Source organism: Rhineura floridana, chromosome 8, assembly GCF_030035675.1.
Source record: "Rhineura floridana isolate rRhiFlo1 chromosome 8, rRhiFlo1.hap2, whole genome shotgun sequence".
NCBI classification, from domain to species: Eukaryota; Metazoa; Chordata; class Lepidosauria; order Squamata; family Rhineuridae; genus Rhineura; species Rhineura floridana.
The window spans coordinates 4,929,227-4,947,880 of record NC_084487.1 but is presented as its reverse complement, the minus strand read 5'-3'; the positions used below and the strand labels follow the sequence as shown (position 1 = coordinate 4,947,880).

The following is an 18,654-nucleotide window of genomic DNA, read 5'->3' as shown; positions in this document are numbered from 1 at the left end:
TGAGTGTTTAATTTCTGGCCTTCTACCTAGAGGTCTCGCCCCCCCCCAAACACTCTTAGAAATTGCACTTGTACATAAAGGGGAAAGAATATAACCTCTCCCCTCTCCCGATCTTTCACTTTCTACTGGCTGGCTGTTTTCCTTGCTATGGCCATCCCAGGCTATACTGTGAACACGCAGACAGCATGGAAGGAAAATCCCATTCCCTAGAGTTGAAGAATAACTCTGGAGGCCAGATTGCGAAAGATTCTGGAGATGAGTGTGTTGTAAGTATGTCTTGTTCCACTGTTTGTTTGCATTTTAGGGTTTTCTGGGTGATACCCAACATCACAGTGGAGCAGTGTAACCTCTACCCTCCCCCCGCCGGGTAATTTTGAGATTGTTCACATCTCAATAGCTGCTGGCAAAGTTGCTTGGCTTGTTGCACTGGCAGAAAGGGCAGTCCTCTTGACCCCCTTACTCTCCTCTCTCTCTCCCCCACCCCTCCCCATCTGTGCAAGGAAATATTTTGTTACTCCTGATAGGACACCTGGAATTAAGGGTGCATCAAGCAGCAGACTGGTTGCGCATTGCCTCCATGGCAGCATGCTGCCATCCTCTTCTGCAGTTGGTTGGCTGTGTGGTGGGACAAATGCAATCACATCTGCTGTGGTCTGCATAGGATTTGGAGTGGTCTCGGTGCCAGATCAGGTGTCCCCTCCACCGTGGAGCACGTTGGCAGGAGGCAAGGGGTCCCTGAGCTTCCCAAACTTGACTCTTTCGACAAGCTGGTTTCTTGTCAGTGTCAAATAGAAACTGGAGCAATTATCTGTTGGCCTGTCATCCTGAGCAATGGCGCCAATACCTGTGACATGGACATCTCCGCTCCAGAGGTCATGGGCAACTTACTGCTGTAACTCTGATCCTGCTAAGCAGTGTCAGAGCTTACCACCTGCTCCTGCTTAAGCATCTTCATTTTCCTCTCTCTCCTGCCTCCAGAGTAGGAGCTAGCTTGCCTCTCTTTCCAAGATGTGAGCCAGCTGGGGATCTGTGGAAACAACAAAGGGTATCCCATTTTGGTCCCAGAAAGAGAGAGAGAGATTCTCCTTTTCCCGTAGCCACTACTTTTTACAGAGGAAAGGTTCCAGTGGTGCTGCTGGAGTGATTCCCTTGGACGAATCCATGTAGGAAATGACAACATACAGTCAGTTTTGAGCAAAGACCCAAGAGCAGGACTGTAGCTCCTCCCACTTAACAGCCCTTTCCTGGAAGAGAACCTGTCTGGAGTTCAGTTCCAGGCATTCAGTTCCATGGTGCTGTTTTCCAGGTGAATTCCTAAGCGCAAATCATTCCACAAGGACTTTCCTAGGAGGCACAGTCTTTGCTTGTCTCTCCATCTCTACCAGTCCTGTGTATATTTTAGTTATAAAACTGTATTTTACCTTAGCCATCTCAGTTGCAGTTGCTGACCCAATATGTATATGGTTGTGTGTACCATACAGTCTCTTTATTTGAGAATCTAACCTCATGTAGCTGAGCAGAACTTTTCCAACTTCCACTTTCTCCCTAAAATACTGTCATAAAATTGTCCTACCTGGTGCCCTCCAGGTGTTGTTGTACCACAAGTCCCATCATCCCTAACCATTGGCCATGTTGGCTGGGGATTATTGGAGTTGGAGTCTGAAAACAACTGGAGAGCACCAGATTGGGGAAGGCTGTTGACATTTTTTTCTCAAGTCGTGACTGGAGCTTTGGAAAATGCATTCAATTGGTGGCATTTGAACTCCTGTCTGTGTTCATAAGCCCCTGGAAACGACACTGCAGGCTCTCAGTTTTGCCTTGTACAAACGATGTGAAATCTTAAAAGTAATGACATTGCAAGGGGTTGCATGCAATAGGTGTTACTGCAAAATCCAGTCCAGTGCATTTTTCCAACCTGATAAACTCCCCTTTGCAGCTTTTCTTTTTATACAGATTTTTAAAAGAGATCTATTTTTATATGAACCAACTTTGCATGGTTAAAAATAATAATCCGTAACCCCATAGCGACTAATCAGGTTGGCGCTCCATCAGCCGTATGGCTCTTTTTTCTTTTGGCTTCCCCTGCCTTTGTTTTTCCTTTGCCTTTGTTGCAAGAGTAGCTTGCAATTGCTGCTCCGGTGTGGACTGTGGGATTTTAAGACATGGCATGGGAAGTTGTACTGTGAAAGTGTTTAGCTCCTCAGCTACTTGGGAGGCATCTACCTAAAAGACTGACTTCTCAATATCCCTTTAACACACTGCTTGCTAATCAGTTCTCCTATTTTGATTTTTGTTCGTTTTGAACTATCGTCTTGAGCGGTTTTTAAACTGATTGTGGAAGAGCAGCGGATTGTGAATGGCCTGGCCGAAGAGGTGGGGATTCATGTTCCATCCTGTGGCTTGGGTCGTTTTGCCACGTTGGAGGAGTCCTTCAGCCAAGCTTGTGGCCTCGTGTAGCCGAGTCACAGAAGCCCTCTGGGTTTCCTCTTCCCATATTTCTCATGAACCCCGCCTAGTCTGTCAGTGATGACCTGACACTTTGAAATTAGGTGTATTTAAATATCATGTATTTGTTATGAATGACAAGACCGATGGATGGTTGGTTAATGTTTGGTCTTGGTGCATGAGCTGCTCCCTTGTGGACTGCAGTAATTGACCCTTTTTATATTCAATGTACAGTAATCTGATCTATGGTAGTGTTTTCCTTTCCAGCTGCTATTTTTATTCGCCCAGCAGTGCTTAGTACCATTTAAAAAATGTGTGCCTCCTGGGGCTGAGGGACACTCTCTGCCTAAGAAATTCTGGAAATGGTACAAGTAGGCTAAGCATTTCTAACAAATCTTCGCAGAAATGCAGCGTTCAGGATTCCTTGGGGAAACCCAGAAAGGCAAATTGGTTTAAAACTAATTTAGTGTTTTTAATATAAATGTGCAGATACTACATCTTTTTGTTTCATGCAACAGCTGAAAAAAAACTGTTTAAACCACAGACCCCAAGATTCCCCCTCCCCACTGAATCCCATTACAAATGGCCTACATTTGTGTGTGTTTCTCTTTGATTGAAACTTCAGTGTTATGACGCAAATGTTCTTAAGCACTGGATACTTGGATGTCTTTTTGTCCCAAATGTGTTGCTGTTACACCAAGACTTGAGCCGTCTCTCCAGCCTGGACTTCCAAATGCTGTCTCGTGTTGCAGAAAGACAGACAACCTTCTGAATTCCCCCATTTGAAGAAGAGCCTCTCTTAATCCTTGGCGTTGGAAGTAGAGCTCAACATGCGTTTGATCCTCTTAACTGGCTTGTGGATTTTATATATTTTGCTCACTAGGCTAATTATGTCAAATGGTTTGGCTGGTGCTGCTTTTTATGATGGGTGAGTTAGATTTTTGTGTGCATATAGTTTTGGTGCGTATATTGTTTCCAGCTCAATAAAATGAGAACCGTCCACTCTTATCTATGGGAGTCTTGAATGGGTTACCACTCAAGTCCATTACACGATATTAACTGCAAAAAGAGATGTTTTGTTTGGAACAAGAGATTCTAAGTGTCTCTTGAGAGGCTTTTCTGTTCAGCATCAAAATGGAAAGGGGTCTTCTTTGAATGACTCCCACGACTACATATGCTGATAACTAATTGTGCACGTGGTGAGACTCACAAACAGAAGTTGCCCATATGCAGGTTTTCCCCATGGTGAACACACTGATGGTCATGGGAATGAACCCTGAGACCCCAGCCTGAAAGTCCAACAACATTCTCTGAAGTTATCCAGCACTGCTCTGCAGTGAGGATCTTTCCTTCTCACCGCTGTGGCAAGGAGGCTGTTTCACAGAATAGTTAAAAATGGTCTTCCTTTCTTCTCCACCATGTAAATTCTTTTTGTTGAAAATAGAATTAAAGCCCAATGCAAGTGTGCAGTGCATGTGTGCAAATTGGAAGGAATTACTTGTGAGAATAAGACAACTAGATAAGCTACTTCTGTATTCATTCAAAATATTTATTATTGCCAAATAGGCTTGCGTGCATTGATTGTAAGGTGACCTGAGATGCCAGCCCTCTGCTCTGGTTTTAATAGGGATGATCTCGGGTGTGCTCCATGATGACCATCAGGGCCAGCCATGTCTCCTCAGCGGTAGCGATGATTTGGCTGGCAGGGAGCATGAATCCATAACGGCCTGTGTCTCGCAGCTCAAATGTGTAAGAGTATTTAATGCCTTGATCGTAGGTCCAGTCAATAGTTCCACCGCTTGCTTGGTCTAGATCAAGGAAAACAGCCATGTCACATCGGTTCTATATAACTGCTGTTACTCTTGCCATTTAAAGATGATTGTACAGAATAGTAATTAAACCACATGTTTTGGAACTCAGTGCTGCTGCAAGGGTTCTTTGTTGTTATATGCCTTCAAGTCGATTACGACTTATGGCGACCCTATGAATCTTTTTTGGATTCTGTATATCCATAGAGTTTTCATGGTAAGAGGTTTACTGAAAATAAATGGTAGATTCTTGATCCTCTTTGGTAGACAGCTTGATATCCAAGCAGTTCAATACAGACTTCAGGCTTGAACCCAGCTCTCAGAGGTACGTCCAGCTCTTTAGAGTAGACATGGGATCATTTGCTAACTCGTCTAGGAATACATTTAGCTTCAGCTACACCAGAAATAGTAAATCATGATCCCTTAAGACACAAGCATAACATCTGAAGAAGCTGACATTTTGAAAAAAATGAAAGTGGGTTTATAGACCCCTTAGTTGTAGAGGAAACCCAGAATATGTGCAAGAGATTTTTAAGAGAAGTTCTTCAAAACCAGAGGAGGTCAGGAGTTGTTTCTAGTATCCAGGAGATGGGACTTACTTGTTCAGCTCTTCTGCAATCCATCTCTCCCCAACCAACTCCCCTCCACATCCTCCTCCCACCCTCTTTTCCCCTAGCAAAATAGATATGGAATTAAATTTTCTATACAGGAAGCTCTAATTTTCCACCCCCAAAAAGCATCTCTCAACCATTTGTCTGTGGTCGCTCAGCTGCATCAGTCTTGCCACCTTGCAGATTTAATGAATGTTCCTGCATTTGGCCGGGGGGGGGAGTGCAAAATAAGACTTGATATTTTATATCCAAGAAAGCCAAATTGTGTATTTACACAACATGGTCTAATCACAAGTTCTGTTTTGGCTCCAACCCATCCACGCTGAGTAACCGCTCCATCTACAACTGGACCGGCCTGTGGCTCAGAAGGACTCGGGAGCAATTCGCCTCCATGCCTTGGTAGCAACAAGAACCTTTTCTACAAAAAGCCAATGTTCAAGCATTACAGGTTGGATGGATGTGCACTGGAGCATCAGTTGTATTGCAGCCTCAGAAGAGAACTATATAATGACATGCGGGAGTCTTACCAATGATACCATTCAGTTCAAAATAGTTGACTTTCCCCTGCTGGCCTGGAGGACCATGGGGTGTTTTCTCCAGTTAGTCACTTACAGATGGTGGTGATGATGCTGCCATATCTGAATTTAGTCCCATACAGGGAAGCAAGGGCGTCGACTGCCTTCTTAGCAACAGCGTCCTGGAAGACAAGAGGAGGACAGACAGAAGAGGGATAATGAGATCTAGAAAGGTCAAGTGTATGGGATGAGGGGACTACAGAGTCACTGTGTTGTACTGTATAAAGATGAGAGGACCCAAGAGATGCAGGCTTGGGGAGAGAAAATTTGCATGGTTTCCCCCTCCCCTTCTATTTTAAATGCTGCACTTGTCTGCTGTTTCCCTGTTTATCGTTTTACATGGGTTTCTCCTTTCTGCCCTACATCAACTCCTGTTTCCCTACAGGATTCACTGTTTAAAAAAATGTAGCTTACAATTGTTTTCATGTTCTGGCTTCTTATCTTTATACATTCTCTTGCTTTGTTGATATCTTGGGAATTGAAAATCTTACATGCTATCTTTTGCCTCTTCCTTCCCCTCGTGTTCTAAGCAGGGCATTCTAGTGATAGTGCTACGAGTCTGGGATTCAATCAGATGACAGGGAGCTGCTGTCAAAGGTGACGGCTTGTTTAATAGTCTAGAATCCTCAGCTGGGGTTTTATTAATGACAGGAGGTGGTCCCCTGATAGCCTGGGATTCTCTCTCCAGCTTTTGGAATGGGATACCCATCAGAGCATAAGAAAAGTGGCATCCCTCCAGTTGAGAGGATGGGCAGATAAACAATTTGGACTTAAACAGGCTGAGAGTTTCTGGGAGGTGGGCTGGGTAGCTGAAACAGGGATTACACAACCCTTTAGGAAAGGCTGCACAAGTTGCCCTGTGGGGATCTGCTGCTTGTTTTTAGAACTCTGCTGGTTTCCAGTAGAGTAGGGCTAGGGAACCTGTGGCTCTGCAGATGCTGTTGGACTCCAGCTCTCATCAGCCCCAGGTTGCCTGTCTAACAGGGATGGTGGTGGTGCTAGTCCAGCAACACTGGGAGGGCCACAGGTTTCCTGCCTTGAGTTAGATAGCTCTTTTCATTCATAAATCAGATTAAATGTCCATCAATTAAATCTCCAACAAAAGGAAGGCAGAGCCCTCATTGCAGGAACCGAGCAGGGCAGTGGCAAACCCAGTGTTTTGCACTCCTCCTTTGCAATGAGCGGATCAGAAGGGAAAAACTGAGTTCATGGGCAGGGAAGGGATACAGAAATCTGTCACTTCTGGTTTCTCGGCTTCTCATTTTTCCAGTCTTAAATTCAGTTCACCCCATTCCCACATCAGTTTGCAACTTTTTTTAAAAAAAAGGGCATCCCAAACAACTGTCAGCATTTTTGTGCACATCTCTCCCAATGATACACTTTTGTGTGTGCAGTTGTGCCCAGTGTGCACATTTCTGCAAGCACTTTTTCCTAATATAGCGGATGTATGCTGTCTTCACAAATATATGCACTTTTATGTACACTGTCCCCAATTATGCATTTTCACACACGTCTTCTTTGGGTTGGAGAACTGCCTTGCAAAATTTGAAGAAATTTGCATTTCTGCTGCTTGTGTATTGTTTTGAGAAGTACAAATTAGATTGGTATCCCCCTGCCCCCGTGTCCCTAGGGGAGGGGATTGAGCTGTGAAATCATACCAATTCCGCCTGATCAGCTGCCTTCTTGCTGGTGTAGCCATAAGGATAAAGGAGAAGTTGAGAGTAGCTGTGGATGGAGATGAAGGCTTTGATGTTGCCATGACCCTTTACAAAGTCCACGATGGCTTTCACTTCAGGCTCAGAGTTAGCATAGGGTCCTCGGTATGTTTCAGTACAAGGGCTCCCACTGGAGCCAGCCCCTGTAATAGACAAAATCGAAACAGTCTGATAGCCATTGATTGGGAACCAGGCAGGTCAGGCACTTCAGAGAGACAGCCCTTCTGGTCATAACCTGCTGGTCAAAAATCCATGAATTCTAGGGACAGGTCTACATTATAAACTTTAAACATTGGTTTGAGACCAGCGTCATGACTCCCCCCCCCAAAAAAAACAACCCAACCCTTGGTGACTGGTGAAGGTGCTGCAGACTTGTAGCCCCAATCTAGTGGGCCTTGGTTGGACATTTTGCGCTTTCCCACAGTAAGCTGAATACACGGAAGAACTCTATAAAAGAGATGCAAGGATGACAAATTCATTCATGGAGGAACTGTATGATGAAGAACCAGAAATTTTAGAATGTGAGGTGAAAGCTGCTCTTAAAATACTTGGAAGAAACAAATCACCAGGAACAGATGGCATACCAATAGAGTTGCTACAAGCTACTGAGACTGAATCCGTCCAAATTTTGACAAAAAATTGTCAACGAATAGGGAGAACTAAACAACAGCCCACAGACTGGAAGTGTTCCATATACATCCCAATTCCAAAGAAAGGGCATCCCAGGGAATGCAGTAATTATCGAACTATTGCCTTAATATCCCATGCAAGTAAAGTAATGCTCAAGATTCTACAACACAGGCTCTTACCAAATATGGAGTGAGAAATGTCAGACGTCCAAGCTGGATTTAGAAAGGGAAGAGGCACCAGAGATCATATCGCAAACATATGTTGGATAACGGATTGGACCAAGGAATTTCAGAAGGAAATCACCCTGTGCTTTATAGATTACAGCAAAGCCTTTGACTGTGTAGATCATGAAAAACTATGGAATGCCTTAAAAGAAATGGGGGTGCCACAGCATCTGATTGTTCTGATGCGCAACCTATACTCTGCACAAGAGGCTACTGTAAAGACAGAATATGGAGAAATCGATTGGTTCCCCATCGGAAAGGGTGTGAGACAGGGTTGTATTTTATCACCCTATTTGTTTAATCTGTATGCAGAACATATCATACGGAAAGCGGGATTGGACCAAGATGAAGGAGGTGTGAAAATTGGAGGGAGAAACATCAATAATTTAAGATACCATACTCTTAGCAGAAACCAGTAATGATTTGAAACGAATGCTGATGAAAGTTAAAGAGGAAAGCACAAAAGCAGGACTACAGCTGAACATCAAGAAGACTAAAGTAATGGCAACAGACGATTTATGTAACTTTACAGTTGACAATGAGGATGTCAAGGATTAACAATACCTCGGCACAGTCATTAACCAAAATGGAGACAATAGTCAAGAAATCAGAAGAAGGCTAGGACTGGGGAGGGCAGCTATGAGAGAACTAGAAAAGGTCCTCAAATGCAAAGATGTATCACTGAACACTAAAGGCAGGATCATTCAGACCATGGTATTCCCAATCTCTATGTATAGAAGTGGAAGTTGGACAGTGAAAAAAGCAGATAAGAGAAAAATAATTTGAAATGTGGTGTTTGAGGAGAGCTTTGCGGACACAATGGACTGTGAAAAAGACAAATAATTGGGTGTTAGAACAAATTAAACCAGAACTATCACTAGAAGCTAAAATGATGAAACTGAGGTTATCATACTTTGGACGCATAATGAGAAGACATGATTCATTAGAAAAGACAATAATGCTGGGAAAAACAGAAGGGAGTAGAAAAAGAGGAAGGCCAAACAAGAGATGGATTGATTCCGCAAAGGAAGCCACAGACCTCAACTTACAAGATCTGAGCAGGGTGGTTCATGACAGATGCTCTTGGAGGTCACTGATTCATAGGGTCACCAGAAGTCATAATTGACTTGAAGGCACATACAACACAGTAAGTCGACTATGATTAAGGGACTAAAGCTCAGTGGTAGGGCATGTGTTATGCATGTAGAAGGTCCTGGGTTCAATCCCCGATATCATAAGGTAGGACTGGGAAAGACTCCTGTCTAAAACCTTGAAAACTGTCTGAAGCAAGTCTGTGGTTGTCTAGGACAGTTTCCTGTGCCTTATACCAGGTTAGGCTATTTGTTGAATACAGTAGGGCCCTGCTTTACAGTGCTTCGCTTTACAGTGCTTCGCCAATGCAGCAGTTGTCAATTGCAGAAAGGCCCTGCTCTTACAGCGCTTGTTCCGCTTTTACTTTGTTTTTTTGCCGTCGGGCGCCATTTTGGTCAATGTTAGTCAATGGGTTCCGCTTTACAGTGGTTTTCGCTTTACAGCGGGGGTCCAGAACGTAACCCGCTGTATGAGCGGGGCCTTACTGTAAATCGGTCTATGTCTACGGACCCTGATGGCTGTGTTCCACCTCCACTGTCAGAGGCAGTATACTTCTGAATATCAGTTGCTGGGAATTGCAGGTGGGGAGAGCATTGCGTTCAGGTCCTGCTTGTGGGTTTCCCATATGCATCTGGTTGGCCACTGTAAGAGCAGTAGACAAGATGTGCCTTTGGCCTGATCTAGCAAAGCTTTCCTTATGTTCTTATCAATCTAGCTGGCAGTAGCTCTCTGGAATCTTAGACAGAAGTCTTTCATCTGACCTGCTGCCTGATCCTTTTAACTGGAGATGTCGGGAATTGAATTTTTATGACCACCTGTATGCAAAGGATGTGTTCTATTTCTTCCACTAAGTGATGGTCTATCCCACCAAATCAGCACCCCAAAGTCAGTTCCAGTCAGAGCTTGGAAAAGTTACTTTTTAAAACTACAACTCCCATCAGCCCCAGCCAGCATGGCCACTGGATTGGGCTGATGGGAGTTGTAATTCAAAAAAGTAACTTTTCCAAGCTCTGGTACCAGTTATAGTGTACATTGCACATTGGATCTCTTCAGATAATCATATTCCACTGGACAACCCAACAATTTGCATCCACCCTCTGAAGAAAGAAAACCCTTTTACCTCCAAACCCTGCATCCCAGTTCCTATTGGGATCTACTCCAATACAGGATGACCCACTGTTCTTGGATCTGGTCTTCCGCCACATGCGATTCTGTAAGAGCAGGAGAGACCCATTAGCAACGTTCAGCAGTTACAGAACCACTTCTGACACTAGAAGTTGTTGTGCTGTTTAAATCCACCCACCTCAGTCCCAACATAGAGGTTAAAAAGGGAAAGGAATACCTGGGTGTGTGTGAAGGCAAAACCATCAGGGTTTGTGATTATTTCCAGGAAGATGTCACACTTATCCAGGATGGAGGTCAGGGAGGCATCTGTGCCATAACCATCAAGGATCTGAACAGGATGAACAGAAAGGGCTTAGAGAATAGATGTATCCAAAGATGGTGAACCTTAGAGTCAAAAATCAATTCTGGACAGGAAATAGGATCACACTTCTTTTCATTTAGTCTGTGTCTGCTAAACAGCTATGATCTACTCAAAAGGAGAACTGTCCTCTGTGTCATTAGAAGCAGGAGAACAGAGCAGTAGATGCTGCTTTCTCCCTTAGGCATTTGATTTTGTAACTGTATGCTGCTTTCCTAACAGTACTGACCTCAAAAACAGCTCACAGTAATAACAAAGCATTAAAAATTAGCAAATAACATTTCTATCAACATACTCCTATCAATAAATGCAGCAGCATGCAAGTAAAGCAAAAACCAAAGCTATTCAATAAATAAATAATGCAGTTCCATACAAACTCATAACAATTCAAAAATAATAACTTTACATTGTTTACTAATGGTTGCATTGACTGATTTTGGATTGTTTTCTCGTGTGTTGACCAGAGACTTCAGCAACTAATAAATGCAATTGATAACAATTTGTGTTTTTTTTAAAAAAATGTTTTTAAAGATGTTTTACTGTTTTTAAAGATGTTTTGTTTTAACATGCTATAACGTCTTTGGTTTTTACGATGTTTTAGAGTGTTTTTGTTTGCCCCCTGGGCTCCTTCTGCGAGGGAGAGTGGGATATAAATTTAATAAATAAATTTATCATGAGAAACATGTCAGAGACCAAACAGGTCTGGAAGCCCTGAATCCTGTGATTGATATAAAGCAACCAGAATTAATTTCCACTTCTGGTTAATCGGTTTCACTTTGTACTACTATGGAGAGAGGCAAAGACTATGCAAGACACTGAAGCTGCATCTCTGGCTCTGGCCAATATCAGTGTGTTTCCCTTACACACACACCTTCTGTGATTTTTCACTTTCAAGTTTACCTTTGCAGCCCTGAAGGCTAGGAACTTTTAACAGTAAATAAATGCTGACATTTCTGAGGATATTGAGTTATGCGCCCTTTATACATGTACATGTTTGATTGCATACACAGTACACACCATATATTTAAAGCGCACATACAACATATACCAAATCCTGGGAACTGTAGTTTGTTAAGGATGCTGAGAATTGTAGCTCTGCAAGGGGTAAGCTATAGTTCCCAAGATTCAGGGTGGGGGAATCATGTGTGTGGTGTATACACAGCCACAGTCAGAGCTGTGGAATCCTTACAGCCCTGGGTATACTGTCTCTGAACATTGATGGTTCATCTCCCATTTATGATGAAACATGTGCCTCCCTCTGATATGAAACGATAGCCGGTACCTTCTTTGCAAACCAGACTCCGCTGGCTTGAGTGACCCATTCGCGGGAGTGGATGCCGGTGTCAATCCAGATGGCTGGCCGGTTGGTTCCCCCTGTGCTAAACTATAGGAAAAGGAAAGAAAGGGAGCCTGAATTTCTGTGTCCTCCGCAGGGCTGGCTTCATGTTTGAAGGGTCCTTCTGGGCAAAGAGGCCTCTAGCAATCCCCCCTCCACAGCCGTTGTGGCCATGGTCCATGCAGCACTTGGTAGCTGGGTCTAGCCACCCTTTTAATGTCACACAGCAAGTCAAAACGTGACACAAGATCCAGCTACCTGCTCAAAAATTAAGGGGGGCAGTGATAGACAGCCGTAATGGGCCCTACCTGGGCCCTGGCAGCTGCTCAAGAATGCCAGGTGCTGACACCAGCTTCTCACCATCCAATCCCATAAATCTGAGAGCTTTGCTAGACCTCAGCATTCCCTGTGATCAAAAGCAGAAGTCCCCAGCCTTTTTTTTTTTATCCCAGGGCCACATTTGAATATTTATGGATGTCACAAAAGGCCCACTTCACAGAACAAAAACTGGTGATACTCAAAACACCCTCCCACAAAAAAAGCAAAATAGGCAAGACATCTACACACACACCCAAAACAAGTGAAACACAAAACAAAAAAACCCAAATGCTTCAAAAGAATTGGGAAGAGTAAGGCCAAAGGAGGTATCGGGGAAAACCATGATGCCCATAGATGCTATGTTGATCTAAAGGATAAGATATTAACCCTCTTCAGGCAGTATGTATGTCTATGTAGGCGCTCTGGGAGTTATGCATGTTGATCCCACCGTGTACTGAGCGGGAAGGGCTGAAGGGGGAATGTAAGTGTGTCTGAACGGCCCATGTCTGCAAACGCATGGGTGACTTACCTTTAAGATGTTGATTGGGCGACCCTCGTAACTCTTGCCAATCTGGATTTTGCTGACCAGTTCAGGATTTTCACTCACCAGAAGGTCCATGAAATCATAGACCTAATGGACAGAGAGAAGAGGGGAGACATGTGCGTGTCGATAAGAGTCTCTGTCCTGAAATTCTGCCCTGAGAAAGGAACTGCCAAGACTCCGTTCAGGGGGTTCCCAAAATAACATTTATTTTTCATTGTCTTCTGTGTGACAATGTTAGTCTATTAAACTGTGGAGTGGGCCAACTCTCCACTTAACTGGCCATCCGTTCCCAGGGGCAGGCATTACTTACCCTGTGGCCTGTGGTGGAGAGACCACTGCCACACCAATGATGATAGCTGCCATATCTTTTTATGGCTAACCTGTGGCCCTCCAGATGTTGACGGACTACAACTCCCATCATCCCTGGCTGTTGGCCATGCTGGCTGGGGCTGATGGGAGTTGTGTCCAAGAATATCTGGAAGGCTATAGGTTCCCCATCCCTGAGGTACAGAATCAACATCAATCAGGAGTGTGGCACCATCAGCTACCGGGGTGCAGGGCAATGGTCAGAGGAGGGGAAGGGGAGGAAACAGGGAAAAGTTGATGGGATCTACACATCCCCACCTGTTGAGGAGCTGACATTTCTGTGAAACTGATGTTCTGAAATGCAGAATTCAATTTAAGATTAGGGATATTCAACAGCACTAAGATGTGTCCTTGGTAACAGGATGCCCATTACTTTTGAATTTGCCCACCAAGAACATTCTTCTGTTGAAGGATATGGGGGCTGATTCAGATCTACACACTGTTTTTCAGAACCGTCCTCAGCCATTCGAAAAGCATCCCTCTTGTTTGATGACATTTCAATGACACTTGCAAAAATGTTCTTGTATTCACTTATGTTGCCCTCTCTTGCTTGCTTTCTCAGTTGGCTTTTGCCCAAGGGGATGTCATGATGTAGCCATCTCTGATTGGCTATCTACACATCCCATTCACTATGTGATCCCTAATTGGCTGGGACCATTGAAGTGACTAACCGAGGAAGCAAGGCCCTTACACTCAACTAGCTTGGTTTACCGATCCCATCAATGATGTCATCCCATAGGCAAATCTGTTTAAGTATATAGCACTGTGATACCATCCTTTCCCATTTGTGGCATTATGACAATTGGAGTCCAAGTATGCCTTAACTGCACTCACCTCATCCAGAGTGTGATAAGAAGCATAGTTAAAGGTCTCGACTGATCGGGGCATAAAATGTTGGCGTGACATGTAAAGCTTTTCCTCATCCACCAATGACTGCAGGGAACAAAAGGGAAGCGTTAGGAAAGTGGAGGAATCACAATGCAAGCACAGCACAAGGCAAAGCTTTGTTTTTGTTTTCCTCTCCATTACACTTTGATTTCAGGGCTGCCCTATAATTCTGGGGTGCTGCACAATTTGTGGAAAAGCTGCCTATAAAGCATTCTGTGAAAGTTACTCCTCCCTCCATCCATCATTCGTGCCTCCATCAATTTCACACCGTGCACCTGTCTAGCAGCATGGTACTAAATGCCTCCTGCCTCCGTACAGGCTATCAAACCAGAGAACCTTTTAGGCCTCTGCCCAGTGCCACAAAACACCATGATCCCATCTACTATAGGAGCAGGGGGTTTCTTCATCAGGCAGAGCGGGCGTCAAGGGTTGGCAGGGTTGAGCCTCGGCCAAGGGCCCAAGCCCCAACTGGGGCCCTGGTGACAAGAACCTCCTTTTCACCATTGCGACCTGGTGCTTGCACCCCAATCTCTTTCTGTGGCCTAGACAAGGGCAATGGCGACAGTGAGAAGAAGGACTAGCAGATGCCACTGCCTGTCTGCTCATTGGCCCTCTGCCTGCAAGCAAGCAGGTAGTGCCCATTGAGGAGCAGCAGCATTTTGGGGCTAGCTGCCTCAGTGGTGAGTCAAGGAGGGGAAGGGTTCCCTGAAAGAAAGGAGGGGATATTTACACCCCTGGTGATTGAGGGATTAATAGGGAAGCAAGACTGCTTCAATAAATGCGTCTCAAAAGGGCTCTGAGGACGAGAAGGGCTCAAAATGTTCCCTTCTGGTCTGCTTTCACCAGGGTTTCTCTGAAGACAAGAGGACCTCTGGGGCTCTGAAGACCCTTGAGATCCATAGTGGGAGGGTGGGACCTCTCACAGCCAGGTGCATCTTCAGCATGGCAGCAGCAGCAAGGAGACAGACTCACTCAAGAAAGGGGGCCCATGGAGAGTGGCTTGCCCAAGGGGGCCCTTCAAAGCCCACAGCTGGTCGAGGTTCACAGCACACAACTCTTTACAGCACAGCCAGACCTACCATTAGGTAGTGACAGCAGTGAGGTGTTGGAGGACGGAGCTGGGCCAACCCCTACTTTGCAGACCACACTCCCATCCATTTCTTTCCTCTGGGCAAGGCACTGACCTGAAGGTCCTCAATCATGATGGAATATTGGATGCCATTGGACTCCAGGAACACCTTGACACCTTGGAGGCCGTGGAATGGGACGCGCACATCTATTGGGACTTCATGGTGAACTGGAGCTTGCCAGAAATCCAGCTGGGTGGGGAAATGAGAAGAAAGGTATATGTTCAGTACATGGGTATGGAGGAAGCATTGTGATCTCTCAGATCTCCCAGTTAAGAATATAAGAATTCCTTTGCTGGCTGTTGAACAGAGGAAGCTACCTTCCACCAAGTCAGACCATTGGTCCATCCACCTCAGTACTGTCTACACTGACTGGCAGCTGCTGTCCAGAGCTTCAGAAGGAGTCTTTCCCAGCCCTACCTGGATATGCTAGGGATTGAACCTGGCACTTCCTGTATGTAAAGCAAGGCTCCGGCCCTTCCCAAATAGCAACATCAGATGCTGCCTTATACTGTCAGACCAATGGGTCCACCTAGCTCAGTACTGTTGACACGGACTGGCAGCAGCTCTCCAGGATTTCAGACAGGATCCTTTCCCGGCACTACCTGGAGATGCTGGAAACTGAACCTGGGACCTTCTGCATGCAAAGCAGGTGCTTTACCCACTGCGCTACAGCCTCTCCCTAGCAGGCAGCAGCTGTTTTTGGGATGCTCACAAGCCGCCCTTTTCCACCATTGCTCTCCAGCAGTATCATTTCTTTATAGTCTCCCTTCACTGTAAGGTCCCTGGGTGGGTTGCATCTAAAAGAGATAATACAATACAGTAACCCACACCCACCCCAAAAAACCATACAACACAATGCACACATATCAGCAAGCCAGAGGGTATTTAGGGGGACACTGACAGCAGCAGTTCAGCGGTCAAGGAGATGATCAAGGAGAAAAAGTCCATTACCAACAACGGCCTAAAGGCAGGAAGAGCCAGAGCCAATGACAGGCACAGCCACCTCTGGGACTGGTTGTAAGTAAGAGGGAGGGCAGGCAGGCAAACAGGCTGGCTGAGAGGAGACTGAGGTTGGTGAGGTGCCCACTCGCCCTCATGGATGAACCTCCTTTGACTTGACTCTAGCCTACTCAGGAGTAAAATGAGATGCTTCTTAAGGCTGGCAAGTTTGGGGGAGGAAATGCTTGAAGGACTGCCTGTGAATGGGTTATGAGTCTCTTGAGTATCTCATGAGCAATTGTTGCCAGTCTCCTCCCAGGATGACCACTTGTCCGACTTTAGAGAGGCAATGACTGGCCCAAGGTCACTCAGTGACCTTCATGGCCAAGTGGGGATTTGAACCCTGGTCTCCAGGTCATAGTCCAACACTCTAACCACTATACCACACTCTCTCTTTGAAGGCACCCTCCGTCTGAAGGGCTGCCCGGGCCAAGCCTGGTTTAAAGAGACAAAATCCTTGAAAGGGATGGCAGGAGGGTTCCTTCCCACAGGGGAACTGCCTTTTGGCTTGTGATTGGCTTTTTCGCAAGAGTAGAGATGTGAAGACCTGGAGGGGGGGAAATCCAGGATTTTTTTTGAAGTGGGTTTTTCCTGTTCCCTCCATTTCTTTTTTTCTAAAAAATTGGGAAAAGGTGAGGGGAATCAGGGGTGGGAGTTCTTGAATTTTTTTGTCCCTGACCCCCAGGCCTTCACATCTCTAAGTTAAGGGCAGAAGGGGTTAATCGATGATCATCTCGGGGAGTAGAGTATCCAAGGATGAGAGCAGACAAGGAGAACCCTCTTTTCTGCTTTCATGTGTCATGAATGGAAAACCTCAGGCCTGGGGGCCAAATGGGCCTCTCTCTTTGGCCCTGAAGACCCTCCAAGGCCAAACCCCCTCCCAGGCCCTGCTTTGCTGTGTGTTTGCCTGAGTAGAATGTGTCCTCGAACACAATGCTTTGCACTTGCCTCAATAGAGAGGGTTGTGTGAGTGTGTGCATAAACTTAGGCAAGTGTACAAAGGCAAAACTCACATTTGCTACTCTGCCTACACACACACACACACACACACACAGACAGAGGTTCAGCAAATTGACTAGTAGTAGGGGTCAGGTGTGAATCCACACTTCTGTTCTTGGGCATTACCTGCAGATCTGTGAGTCCTTCCAGCTCCTTCACCTTTTCCACTTGAAACTCATCAGCAGCAAAGATCCTCAGCACCTGGTGACTGCAGAGAGGCAAGTTGTGTGAGTTTTATGCCACCATCACTTTTAAGTGGGCACATACAGCGGTTGCCATTCATGAAACATAAATGTGCTTGTTAGCGGAGTTTGTTCGCCGGCTGCTATGGTTGCTAGTTGTTTAAACAGGCATCATTTGTATGAGTGCTTTCCTCCATGCCCAATAATACATTTCGGTTGATGTTCTACATTTGGGCTGCAATGCTTGTGTCCTATCACTAGGTGTCGCTGTAGCGCTGTTTTCTTCAGAATATATAGTATAAAAATGGAAATAGAAATGGGCTGACTTCAAGTCAATTCCGATGTATGGCGACCCTGTGAATAGGGTTTTCATGGTAAGTGGTATTCAGAGGGGGTTTACCATTGCCTCCCTCTGAGGCTGAGAGGCAGTGACTGGCCCAAGGTCACCCAGTGAGCTTCATGGCTGTGTGGGGATTCGAACCCAGGTCTCCCAGGTCATAGTCCGACAGTTTAACCACTACGCCACGCTAGCTCTCATACAGTATAAAAAGAGACCATAATTCACACAAATGTTTCCCAGCATAGAGCACAAGATGTCAAAGAAAAGCCTCCCAACACAGCTGCTCCTTCAGTCATTATCTTTGAAAGGATGGAAGCACCTGCTCTAATACTGGGAGATTACAATGACCATTTCACACACCTCCCCAGCCATGGGAAAAGCTATGATAAAAAGCAATCACATGCTAGGATTTTGATTTTTTTTTTTAACGGATACCAAATTGTGATTGGAGATATTTACACCATGTGCATAGGGACACAGCAAGCTGTCAGGCCATTGGTCCATCTAGATCAGTATTGTCCACACTGACTGGCAGCGGCTCTCCAGGGTTTCAGGCAGGGGATATTCCCAGCCATACCTGGAGATGCCAGAGATTGAACCCTGGCCTTCTGCATGCAAAGCAGATGCTCTGCCACTGAGTTACGGCTCTTCCCTGAGAGTTTCTTACAAACAACCCAAAGGCCCACATGCTATTCAGGAAACAAACACAGGAAGCTTTGCTGGTGTTAGGAAATATTTTATTGCTAGGCCCCAAAATTTGTTCAGAGATGCTCAGTGTAGTCATTTTTTCTTCTTGTGGGAAATAACACCCAGAGGTGCCTGAAAGACTGCAATTTTGGAAATAGAGATAAAGTGTATTCCCTCTTCCTTTGTTGCTATTTCTCTCTGTCTACTTCACTAGGCAACATTTGTAGCAAACTCAGCACAAAGAAAGCAGTATTATCAAAACAACGTGTTAGAAATGTATTC

The 18,654-nt window shown here is 45.2% G+C and overlaps 1 protein-coding gene across 1 annotated transcript; it reads right to left on the bottom strand.

Annotated features, from left to right (window-relative positions):
* Window positions 1–3,973: 3,973 nt before the first annotated feature.
* On the bottom strand, window positions 3,974–17,390 carry LOC133390114 (carboxypeptidase A1-like). The gene is made up of 10 exons (XM_061638035.1): window positions 17,290–17,390; window positions 15,220–15,354; window positions 13,982–14,080; window positions 12,767–12,868; window positions 11,866–11,967; window positions 10,443–10,553; window positions 10,221–10,311; window positions 7,098–7,297; window positions 5,477–5,561; window positions 3,974–4,253 (listed from the first exon to the last, which is right to left on the bottom strand). The coding sequence occupies exons 2-10, from the start codon at window positions 15,235–15,237 to the stop codon at window positions 4,066–4,068; spliced, it is 996 nt and encodes a 331-aa protein (XP_061494019.1). The 5' UTR covers window positions 15,238–15,354; window positions 17,290–17,390; the 3' UTR covers window positions 3,974–4,065.
* Between the last annotated feature and the right edge of the window lie 1,264 nt (window positions 17,391–18,654).